This window comes from Stegostoma tigrinum, chromosome X (assembly GCF_030684315.1).
Source record: "Stegostoma tigrinum isolate sSteTig4 chromosome X, sSteTig4.hap1, whole genome shotgun sequence".
NCBI classification, from domain to species: Eukaryota; Metazoa; Chordata; class Chondrichthyes; order Orectolobiformes; family Stegostomatidae; genus Stegostoma; species Stegostoma tigrinum.
In genome coordinates this window covers 17,467,239-17,479,764 of record NC_081404.1, presented here as the reverse complement: position 1 = coordinate 17,479,764, position 12,526 = coordinate 17,467,239, and the positions used below count along the sequence as shown (strand labels likewise).

Below are 12,526 nucleotides of genomic sequence, written 5' to 3'. Positions count from 1 at the left end.
TATTTTATACTTGGCCAACTCCTGTGCTCACAGGATTTCTTTCCCCCAAACTGTGCCTGTCTTTCCAAAAACTTTCTCTCTGTGTGCATCTGACTGCTCATGTTCCACCTTTTCTTTCTTTTGCTTCAGTTCTCTCACACTTTCATTGCCAGCTCTCTGTCTCATTTTGACACATACCATCCTCCTAATCTAAGTCTCTCATTTCTGCAGCTGCATTTCTCCTACATATGTCTCTCACACCATACATGAGGTATACAAGATAATGAGAGGCATAGATAGAGTTGATAGCCAGAGACTATTTCCCAGGGCAGAAATGGCTAGCACGAGGGGTCATAGTTTTAAGCTGGTTGGTGGAAAGTATAGAGGGGATGTCAGAGGCGGGTTCTTTACACAGAGAGTTGTGAGAGCATGGAATGCGTTGCCAGCAGCAGTTGTGGAAGCAAGGTCATTGGGGTCATTTAAGAGACTGCTGGACATGCATATGGTCACAGAAATTTGAGGGTGCATACATGAGGATCAATGGTCGGCACAACATTGTGGGCTGAAGGGCCTGTTCTGTGCTGTACTGTTCTATGTTCTATGATGGAGGTGAGTACAGAGATTGGGCAGAAAGATAGAGGTTGTCTGAAAGTTGTCATGTATATGGGGGAGGGAAGAGCCGGAGGATGGAGTTTGGGCTGGGCTTGGAGAGGACATGGAGACTGCCTGGGAGCTGGGATAGCAATATCAGAGTGGGAAACAAGGGTGGTAGCAAGCCAAGTTCCCCACTCCATTTTAACTACCTGCTCAACCAGTTTGGTTTGCACCATTAACATCAGGGACAAAGCCTTAATATGGGAAGGCATTTTATGCAAACCAAATCTCGCCAAGGTAATCAGATCTCTAGGGGAGAAAAACTGGATGCTATTTCATTCTATGTCCCCAGTCTGTCTCTAGACCAGGTTGCACAGGTAATACCTGACCCCAATGTCAACCACAGTGTTGGGGGAGGGAGAGGGGATAAAATAAAACAGGCCCTGCTCTGGCAATGTGTTTCAAAAACAATTCTGCCGTATCCTTGATCCTCACCCATTCTGGGTCTATGTGACCAAAGATAATGGGCAATGGATTGTAGTATCTAATCTCATCACTGTCTATGCTTGTTGTACCTTCTTCCCGTTGTTAGCCTAGATGATGTGTACACTTGTGCAGCTCTGCAATCAACAGCCTACTGTCATCATACACCCATATTGAGCTAATCTTAGGCTGTTCAGATTCACACCCAGGACAGACTGGACAAAAGCGTCCGCAGTTTGGAACAGTGAAAGAGAACTTCAGGACAGCAAAGTGAATCAGGCCATTTGCAATGCTCAATATATTTTGTGGGTGAAGAGGGTAGCTGGGCAGGCAGAGGGGATGAGAATGCAAGCTGAGATCTGCCCTGACCTTTTCAGGGCTCCACAGCCCTCCACGTTGACCCATGTCGCTTGTGGTGGTTTCCATTTGAAGCAAAGAGGTTGAGGGGGTTTCAAGAAAATAGGCAAGATTAATCAAAATAAATCACCCGACTTACCTCTAATATCTTTTCATCATCGATTTCGGTGAAGACTGTCCCATTGATCTGGTTGGGTTTTAAAGCCATCCAATTAAACACCGGCAAACGGAATTTGGTTTTGATCGGTTTCTTTATCCGGATGGCTGAAAGGAGAAAAGAAAGGATAACAATGCAAAAGATGGAGGGGGAGGCCTGTAGTGCCTTGGAGTTGGAAAGCACAGTGTGTGGCCTCCACTCCAGACAGTCCCTATAAGTGGATCGGAATTGTGGTTAGAATGAGTACAAGGGACTGGATTGGATGGACCACATTGCTACAAAGCAAAATGCTGGCTTTAGGTAAAAGATGATATTTAACACTTCCACTCCTCACCATCCTTTCATTATTTTCAACAAATCTATTCCATTTCTCCCTTAAACATCTCTGTTGCTCTGGCTAACCTCACCCAAACTTTCCTCGTCTCACTGTAGCTACATTCTCTCATTTGGTTACTGATCGCCATCAATATTCGGGGGGGGAGGTAAGATGAGGTTGAGCAATTCGTGGGGTAGGATTGGGGAATACTCTCTTCAGAACAATAGTAGGCCATTTTTTTCTCTTTATATGGGATATGGGCATTGCTGGCAAAGCCAGGGTGTGTTGCCTGTCCCTAATTGGTCCAGAACTGGATTCTGAGGCCAGAGTGCAGTTAAGAATCAATCATGTTGCCATGAGTCTGGAGGCACATGTAAGCCAGACTAAAACTCAAAGAGATGTACAGGACGGAAACACACCCTTCCGTCCAACTAGTCCATGCCGACCAGATATCCTAACTAAATCTAATCCTGTTTGCCAGCATTTGGCTCATATCCCTCTAAACCCTTCCTATTCACGTACCCAAACAGATGCCTTTTAAATGTTGTAACTGTACCAGCCTCCACCACTTCCTCTGGCAGCCTATTCCATACACACACCACCCTCTGTGTGAGAAGTTGCTCCTTAGGCCCCTTTTAAACCTTTCCCCTTTCCCCTTAAACCTATGCCCCTCTAGTTTTGGACTCTCTCACAGCAGGGAAAAGGCCTTCTCTATTCACCCTATCAATGCCCCTCATGATTTTATAAACCTTTATAAGGTCACCCCTCAGCCTCCGACATTACAGGGAAAATAGCTCCAGCCTATTCAGCCTCTCTCTAGAGCTTACAACCTCCAACCTCAGCAACATCCTTGTAAATCTTTTCTGAACCCTTTCAAGTTTAACAAAATCCTTCCTACAGCAGGGAGACCAGAATTGCATGCAGTATTCAAAAAGTGGCCTCACCAATGTCCTGTACAGCTGCAATATGCCCTCCCAACTCCTGTATTCAACGCACTGACCAATAAAGGCAAGTGTATCAAATACCTTCTTCACTGTCCTGTCTACCTGTGAGTCCACTTTCAAGGAACTATGAACCTGCACCCAAAGTCTCTGTTCAGCAATACACCCCAGGACCCTACCATTAAGTATATAAGTACTGCCCTGATTTGCCTTTCCAAAATGCAGCACCTCACATTTATCTAAATTAAACTCCATCTGCCACTCCTCAGCCCATTGGCCCATCTGATCAAGATCCTGTTGTACTCTGAGGTAACCTTCTTCATTGTCCACTACACCTCCAAATTCTGTGTCATCTGCAAACTTAATGACCATACTTCCTATGTTCACATCCAAATCATTTATATAAATGATGAAAAGCAGTGAACCCAGCATCAATCCTTGAGGCACACCACTGGTCACAGGCCTCCAGTCTGAAAAACAACCCTCCACCACACCAGATTTCCATTCCTGATGAGCACTAGTGAACTAGGTGATAGTTTCATGGTTGCTGTTATCAAGTGTAGCTTTCAGTTCCAGATTCATTGAATTAACTCCTGAAGTGAGATTTGAAGCGATGTCCCCAGTGCATTTGCCTCGCTTTCTAGATTACTAGCCCAGTGATGCCACTACTCCACTACTGTCAACATTCCCTCAACGGTGGGTGGCTGCCGGGAGGTTCTGTACTGGCTGATCGCCATGGTAACACATTGGTTTCTGCTTGGAGATCCACAAAATGGGAAGAAAATATGACAGGGAGAGTTGGCCAGCCCTTCCCCATGACCTTGTTTGGCAAGGCTAATCAAACAGGATCAAGCCTTGGGCGCAGTTGGCCACACAGTCACATACAGCATCTCGAGCCTATTCCACAATTCAAAAGAACATGGTCAGCCTGCAAACAAACATCCATCTTCGTCTGCTCTTCCTCAGTACGTGACCTGAGAAAAATGAGATTTGACCTCATATAAACTGCTGTCTGGGGAGAGTTTCCAATTTCTAAACACCAAGGGTGGTAGCAGCGTTTCCGAATTTTACCCCTATAAGGTCTGGCTCCATTGTTCATGCGATCTCCCCAGTTATTCATTTGGCAAGCTGCGGGAAGGGTTTCTATCCTAAATGCTCCATTTAATGTCTTGAAAACTTCCATCAAATTACATTTTAATGGCTAAATTCCAAGGAATACGACCCTAGTTTGTATCATGATTGCAAATGGATGGAAAAAATCAGGCTGCAATGCTGTTGATTGAGTCCTGCCTCTCCCACTTACCCCCAGCTCCCCATCTACCCTACCCACACGACAATCAATGACCAAATACCCTGCTCATCGCATTCAAGCATCATCTCGTCATTTGACAGTTTCTCTCACAGGGCTGGCTGCAGTTCCACACTGCCAATGGCAATTTACATTTAAATAACACCTTTAACAACAAACTTTGACACTGAGCCACACAATGAGTTATCAGGACAAGTGGCCAACAGCTTGGTCAAATAGATGACGTTTAATGGGCATCTTGTAGAAGCGAAGCTAGTCAAGGATTGAAGAGTTTTTGGGAGGGAATTCTGGACCTATACATCCTAATAGCTGAAGGCCTAGGAGCAGTTCAAATTGAGGATGCTCAAGTAGCTGGAATTGAAGCAATGCGGAGATACTGGAGGAGTATAGGGAAAAGATGTAGGGGGCAGGAGGAGGTGACAGAGATAGGGAGGGGATGTAGGGGGCTGGAGGAGGTGATAAAGATAGGGAGTGGGTGTAGGTGGGTGGTGTAGGTTAGAGAGATAGGGAGGGTATGTGGAGACTTTGGTTTAAATTCATTCCTGTGATGTGGAGGTCCCTGGTAATGCAAGCACTTGTTGCCCATCCCTAACTGTCCTTGAACTGCCAGGCTATTTCAAAGGGCTGTCAAGTGCCAACTCATTGTTATGGGTCTGTAGTCACATGTGGGCCAGAAACAGAGAATAACACTGGATTCAGTGGAGAATAAAGAGAAACAAAATTGGACAACAGCAAAGAAAAAGTGCTCCAAATATAGTGGTTGATCACATCAAGAACGAAAGCTATGTGCATTGTGTCAAACATACCAGAACGTGGTTCTGCTAAACCACGTTTTATATGCCCAATACCTTGCAGTACATTGCCTTTTGACAAAGGTAGTTGCAGCAATAAGTTTAATTACAGCAGAAAACAGATGAACTATTTACCTGCCAATCCCGAGGTGAGGATAACAGAAAGTGAAGAGCCAGGTAACGGCGGAGCTGCAGGTGGTGGTGGTGGGGGAGGAGGTGCTTGACCTGTTTGAAAAGACAAACGTTTTTAAAATCTTTCCAGTTCACACCTGTCTTGGTGAAAGATACCTTACTTCTTCAAGCTCAATTTGTGGCTCTACATCCCAGTGCACCCTTTCTTTCATCTTTGTACTGAGAAGGTGGGATTATGCAGGATGAGAGCTATTCCAGAGGGACCAGTGCCAGCCTGTGACCAATTGGTGGCACAACAGGCTGGAGATATTGGAACAAGGTAACTCATTACATTTCATTTTAAAACTTAGGCTTATGCTATGCATGCCTTGAGTCAATTATGGACAATCATCCCTGCATTGATTCCCTGGTGATACAAATGCAATGCTTTAGAAGATGGTTGCATTTTAAACCGTCACCTTGAATCAAGGCCAGGGCTGTTTGGAGAGGGATATATAACCTTATACAAAGGAGACTGGCTCATGTGATCCAGTTGCCATGGTAACAGGTCGGGTTGAAACATATTGAAATGGGGGGTCAGTTTTAACACCAGGGCTCAAAGGACAAAGGAGCTGTTTTTGCTGCTTCCAGGCTTTCCGAGGAAGTCAGGCCGAAAGTTTTGTGGAAGACCACCCAGCAGAGGTCCAGTGGGGTCAAAACTCCGTTTGAAGAAACAAAGATTGTGAAGAGTTCAAGATCACGGGTTCACCAGAGAGTAGCTTACAATTATGCTTAAACAGTTCATATTTATGAGGATACTGAGCAATTCAGCTTGATGAAGCTAAGAGGATCTCCGGGCTTTACTCATGACTACAATTCTGTGGAGAGTTTTTATTCACTCATGGGATGTGGGCGTCACTGGCTGGGCCAGCATTTATTGTCTGTCCCTAGGTGCCCCTCCAGAACGTAGGGGTGGGCTGCCTTCTTGAACTGCTGCAGTCTATGTGCTGTAGGTTGACCCCCAATACTGTTAGGGAAGGAGTTCCAGGTTTTTGGCCCTGGAATATATTTTTGTATTTCCAAGTCAGGATGGTGAGTGGCTTGGAGGGAAACTTGCAGGGGGGTGGTGTTCCCATATATCTGCTGCCCTTGTCCTAGATAGAAGTGGTCATGAGTTTGGACGATGTTGTCTAAGAAGCCTTGGTGAGTTTCTGCAGTGCTTTTTGTTGACTGTACACACTGCTGCTACTGAGCGTTGGTGGTGGAGGGAGTGGATGCTTGTGGATGTGGTATCAATTAAGTGGGCTGCTATGTCCTGGATGGTGTCAAGCTTCCTGAGTGTTGTTGAAACTGTACCCATCCAGACAAATGGGGAGTATTCGATCACACTCCTGACTTGTGCCTTGTTGATGGTGGACAGGCTTTGGAGAGTCAGGAAGGGAGTTACTTGCTGCAGTATTCCTAGCCTCAGATCTGCTGTTGTAGCCACTGTGTTTATGTGTCAAATCCAGTGCAGTTTCTGGTCAGTAGTAAACCAGGATGTTAACAGTGGGGGATTCAGTGATGGTAACACCATTGAATGTCAAGGGGTAGTCGTGAGATCATGTCTTAGTGGAAATTCACTGCCTGCTATTTGTGTGGCATGAACGTTCCTTGCCATTTTTCAGCGCAAGGGTGCAGAGGAATGTACAAATGTGGTATGGAGATTTTGGTTGTCTTAAGATAATACTGGGGAATACCTTTTCTCTAGTTTAGTGTGTTAGTTGCCTATTAAATAATGCTTAGCTGATGCTGATTTTAATCTGATTGTTACAATAAAAGTCTTAAAACTTGAAATCTTCCGTGCGATCCCATGTGTTGGTTGCTGATAAATTCATACGTTTTCTTGAAGGTTATTGGTCTCCATGGGCATTGTAACAATTGGCTTGAATTTTAAACAGGCAATTTTACCCAGAATGCATTCCAGGCAGGAGAAGCAAAAAAAACCTCCCAGGTAGTGAAGAACTGCAACTACTTATAACAAAATATTGCCATTTCGAACAGGATCAAGAATTTCTTCAAACTCCATTTGTATATATTTTTTAACCAGAGATTAGGCCCCATGGAAACACAATGTTGTAAGATGTACTCGAGTCTAGCATTCTTTGTTGATCTTGAGGAAAGGGTCAAAGATTGTCAGGTAGTGTGGGATTTGATCAGGCAATGAATCCAGAGGGGTACTGTAATGATTGGAACCGGGTGGATTTCACTGTCTATGGGATCTTTGATTGGGGTTGTTAACCTGGGCCAATCAGGGAGTCCTGGTGGACAGGTATAAAACAGGGAATTCGGAATGGCCTCACTTCAGGGACTGACTCTGAGCTGAAAACTGAAAGAACTGTGGATGCTGTAAATCAGGATCAAAACAGAAGTTGCTGGGAAAGCTTAGCAGTTCTGAGGAAGGCTCACCGGAACCGAAACGTTAACTCTGATTCTTTCTTCACAGATGCTGCCAGACCTGCTGAGCTTTTCTAGCAACTTCCATTTTTGTTCCTGACTCCGAGCTGGCGGGCCACAGCCAGTATATATAAATGTAAATGAAGGATGACAATATACCTCTGTGCAGTTACTTCAGGTATACTTTTTATCAGTGAAGAATTAGCTGCCAAAGTTCTAGCGCCCTGTCTGAGGCAGTGCTTTGGGATATTATCATTGCCAGTGACATATAAGAGAGGGCATAAGGCCCATTCTATGCAGCACTCTCCCAATCATCCTAAAGTACTCAGCACAGTTCTTTGCTCTCCATTTTATAAAAAGTGAGAAGACTGAGGGGTGACCATGGATAAATATTTTTAAAGCATGCAGGGTTCACTAGGGTAGGTATAGAAAAATGTTTTTCACTTGTGAAGTGGGCCATAAATAGGTCCTGTAAATATAAAATAGTCATTAATAAATTCAATAGAGAACTCATCAGAAATTTTTTTTCTCAGAGCGTCGTTAGAACGCTGAATGCACTACCCCAGTGAGTCCTTGAATTAGCTCATATGGTGATATTAAGCACAGGCTAAATAAACTCAAGAGTGAGGAAGCAACAATGATGAAAATGAGGCCCGCGTGGAACGCAAACACCAACACAGTCAGTTAGGTGTGAGTGGCCTGTCTCTGTGCTGTCACTTCTATGTAAAATAATACTGATTCAATAAAAGGGTAGAAAATCAGGGCAAAGATGCCCTTCAAACTCTCGTACCCGATGGGCCGAATGATCTATTTCTGCTTTTACGTTTTATGATCTTATTATGGTGTCTCAGTCATGTTCTCTTTGTCTTTACTCATTTGGAATTTCTATTCTTAGCTTTCAGGCTACATTTAATTCTTTGCGGGCCATTTCCAACTCGTCATCTGCACTAAAAGGTGTATTCAGTCATAATTTCATTTCATTTCCTCTGGTGAAATTCAGTACAGTTGTTTTATTAATTAAGGAGCTAGCTTAGGCACCTTTCTTTTCTCAGCATTCCACTTGCAAAACACTGAGTAGCACCTGGGAGTTCTTCAGAATTTGCTGATGTCTGATCGCATTGCAACCATGCACGGAGCGAGGCAGAGGCAAGGGACCCTCATTTCCTCCACACCAGCAGGAGCAGTGTTGACACACAAGGCCCACAGCTCCCACATTTCAAAATTAACTTCAGCCTGATTGCAGGGCTTTTTTCAAAAACAAAATAAAAAAATCAACCTCACCTCAGCACCAACTGCATTCTTTTAGAAAGAGCCAAGAAGGATTACGTGGCATTTGGAAGGAATGTTAGTCAAGAAGAAAGACTAAAAGGAACCGTGTTCTGGTTTCCTCTAAAATGGAGCAAGGATTCAAGATAACCTGGCTGAATTTGTCAGGACTGTGCAGTGAATGGACAGGATTCGCTGTGGTAGATGCGACAACTCCCAAAGGATTGATAAAATAGTGATGGAACAAGAAACAGTGGTACCTGCATACACAGTGGGGAAACTAAAGTATTAAATCACCAGGGAACTTAACCAGGACAATATAAATGAGCACAAGCAGCAACGAGATATCTTTGTAGTGAAAGCAGGGATGGCAGGATACGTTGATTTCAGGAACTGGACTGGTTCAACATTTCACTTTACTTCCGTTGTTGTGTTTACGCGTGTTTCTAAAAGATCGGAGAAGGGATGTTAGCTGCTTTTGGCCAATTGAGCCCATCATTTGACACTTTGGTTCTCTTTTGAAAACTGACTCATTTCACACACAGGTACAGAGTGTCAAATCAGAACAACCTGGGTTGTCTGAAGACCAGATATTTTTATAAGATGCCAAGCAATGGTTTTGTTTATTATTAAATGAGTCAAGTAACTTACTGTGACAACTTGACAGGCATTAGTGTGCTGCACTAGTTATCTGCCAGTCTATTTCCAAGTTCTGATGGGTCTAAGCAATCCTTGATCCAAGGGGAGGCAAAGGCACAATCACCTTCCTTGCTTTGGAGAACATCTTGGACCTTTGCTATGCCAACCCAACTATTTCTGGGGAACCCCCTCCTGTCAACCCATTGTCATGTAATTATGTGGTGTGTAGCTTTACCTGGCAACGGTGGAGCGAGTGGTGGAGAAGGAGGAGTTGGCGGTGCTGGTATTGAAGGAACGCTTTGGATTAGATCCGAACGCAGGGAAGATCGAGATAACATGGAAGGATCTCCATCGGGACAATCACCAATAGAGCTGTGTCGCAGATCCGTCAACTGTTTCTCCAGTTGAAACTGCCGCTGTAAAGCCTCCTCTTTCTCCTTTATCATCTTCCTCAATGTATGCACCTGGCTGCTAGCATCCTTGTACGTTTCCTGTAAGGGCACAAAGGGTTGGCAAGGTGGCACGGCTCGCTATCAAACTATGCTTGCTGTTAATATGCACCACTCTCCAACAAGCTTAACTGGTTTAAATGGGCAAGGGGCAGGCCACTGCATGCATGCCCTCTAACCTGGGATGCAGGATGGTCCAAGCCTCTTGATTCAAAGGCAAAGAGGGATAAGCAATTTCAGCCAGCCTTGCCTGGTCTTTCACAATCATGCTTTCAAACTCACACTGCTTAGTGTCTCCAGCCTGGCTTCAAACAAACAGCAAACAGGAAGCAAAAAGCACTGTACCTGGATAGAGTAGCATTCTGATCTGTGACTCTGCACAAGGAATTGTAGCTCATTAAAAAAAAATCCATATTCAACGAATTCAGAGTACAACAGAAAATTGTGTCAAAGTTAGTCAAGCAAAATGGCCTTGTTTCAGGGCCCAGATTTTCCCAGTATGGTCAATGGTGCACTGACAGCAAAGCAATGCATGTAAAGCTGAAGTGAAAACTATGGGGTTAAGTGACTTATGCCACCATGGGAGGTGACCACAGTGGTGATGCCACTAGACTAATAATCCAGTGACCCAGACTAATGCCCTCAAGTAGCCGGGGGGGGGGGGGGGGGGGGGGCGGCATAGGTTCAAACGCTACTATGGCAGATGGTGGAATTTAAATTCAATTAACAAATCTGGATTATAAAACTAGTCTCAATAATGGGTGCCATGACAATTATCATTTGTTGTCAAAAATCCATTTATCCACTCGGGAGGAAAATCTGCCGTCCTTACCTGGTCTGACCTAGACGTGATCCAGAACCACAGCAATGTGGTTGACTTGTAATCACCTTGTGAAATGGCCGAGCAAGCCACTCGGCTCTAGGGCGAGAAGGGATGAGCAACAAAAGTGAACTTGCCTGCATCACCCACGTCCCATTGAAGAATACCGAGCTAAATTAGGCATCTCCATATTTCCCTGGGATTGTCTGCAATTCCTCAATCTTCCTCACTGGAAACATTTAGGTGGCAATTTTCATTGCTTTGTCTCTCCTTATAGTTGACAGCACTGTCTCTACCCTGTACAACTTACTTTCTTTTTAAATAACAGGGAGATTTCAGGAGACAGTTGACACTGTGCTCCTCCCAGCCTGAAGGCCTTACCTTTATCATTTCCAGTTCATTATCCCGATGCAGTAGCTGCTTTTCCAGTTCTGCTACTCTCATCATATTTTCATTCTCCAGCTCCTGAAGCCTCTCCGATAACTGCAGTGGCGGGGGGGGGGGTGGGGAGCGAATAAGGAAGGACAGGAGGACAGGTTTCAGTTTGAATCTTTGGGACCAAAGCGTTACTGTCTTCCCAGACCCCCTTCCATGTCTGAATTATAGATCCCAGTTTGTCCTCAAGCCATCTGGCCTCAAAACCTAAACCCAACAGGACAGGGACTTCTTAATAGCCACTCTGAAACCAGATAAGATGTTACAGGTTCAGAGGACATGTGAAGAGTGTAGGTGTACGAGTGGACACAAACTACCCAACACTAATACCCCAAGGATAGGAAAAAAAATCCTCATCCTTCAATTGGATACAAAACTGTTTTTATCCACTATATTGGATATGCTGTGAGCCAGTGAGATTTTTGGTAGTGAGAAATAGTTTAAACAAAAGGACCTACGTCCCAATATAAATCATGACAGCTAATGGTGTCAGGTTTCCCCCCACCCCTTCACAAACCAAAGCCTACCTGAAGACCAAGTATGAAAGATACTCAGTAGGGGGTACTTGTGGTGCTGTGGTAGTGTCCTTGCCTCTGAGCCAGGAGGCCCAGGTTCAAGTCCCACCTGCTCCAGAGGTGTGTAATACCATCTCTGGCCAGGTTGTTAAGAAAATATCTCTATAAGACCCTCAATTTAATCGCATGCAGACCCCTGGTGGTACACCGCTCCCCAGCACCTCCCCCCCCCACCCGCCACCCCAATACTGCAACAGGGCAGCAATGTGTTCAGCTCCGATGATACACTTTGCCATTATGGGTCACCAGCCTGCCGTGTGAAAGGAAGAGAAGCCCCATTTCACCAGCTGTGTTACTCACATGCGACATGTGCTCTTCCAGTTCGTCCACTTTCTCCAAGGCTGCATTCTTAGTCTCTGCATCCTCGAGCAAGCCTCCCACGTCGAATACATTGTCCAAGTAGGCCTGGATCTGAACTTGGAGTTTGTCACTTTCTGTGTGCTTAGATTTCTGAAGAGAAAATAAATTATTGCAGCTGTTATTGGGGAAGGAAATTACAAAAACAGAATTTTGTTGTCCAATTGCCTGGCTTCAAAATCACACTGTACGTTCACGTACAAGGAAGGAAAATAGGGGTGATAGGGCCGCCGCCCTGACTCTGAAGCCTCTGGAATGCCAACTAATGACACTGGCAATATACTGCTCAGATTTAAATGCCTTGGAAGGTGTAATTGCGTTGGGCAATTAAGATGTTATTCGCTCATGCAACTGGGGTAGATTCTAGGCCCTCAAACAGTGCTGGCCAATTCCTTAAGTATGACTCCAAATCCCTGCTCTTTATCACTGTGGCTTGGACTGCACAGTGCATCAACCATGCCTGTAGCAAATTGCTCTTCCCTCCAAAGAGCACCCTATAGGTATCCTAGGC

General features: G+C 44.8%; 1 protein-coding gene across 3 annotated transcripts in view; it reads right to left on the bottom strand.

The window, feature by feature from the left end:
• The window catches only part of LOC125448310 (formin-like protein 3), a 158,487-nt gene that overhangs the window by 36,169 nt on the left and 109,792 nt on the right, over positions 1–12,526 (bottom strand). For all 3 annotated transcript variants that reach the window (XM_059643348.1, XM_059643349.1, XM_059643350.1), the window contains exons 12-16: positions 11,959–12,108; positions 11,030–11,131; positions 9,615–9,870; positions 5,063–5,152; positions 1,553–1,677 (exon numbers count right to left, since the gene is read on the bottom strand). In XM_059643348.1, the coding sequence (XP_059499331.1) occupies positions 1,553–1,677; positions 5,063–5,152; positions 9,615–9,870; positions 11,030–11,131; positions 11,959–12,108 (723 nt within the window). The remainder of the gene's footprint in view (positions 1–1,552; positions 1,678–5,062; positions 5,153–9,614; positions 9,871–11,029; positions 11,132–11,958; positions 12,109–12,526) is intronic.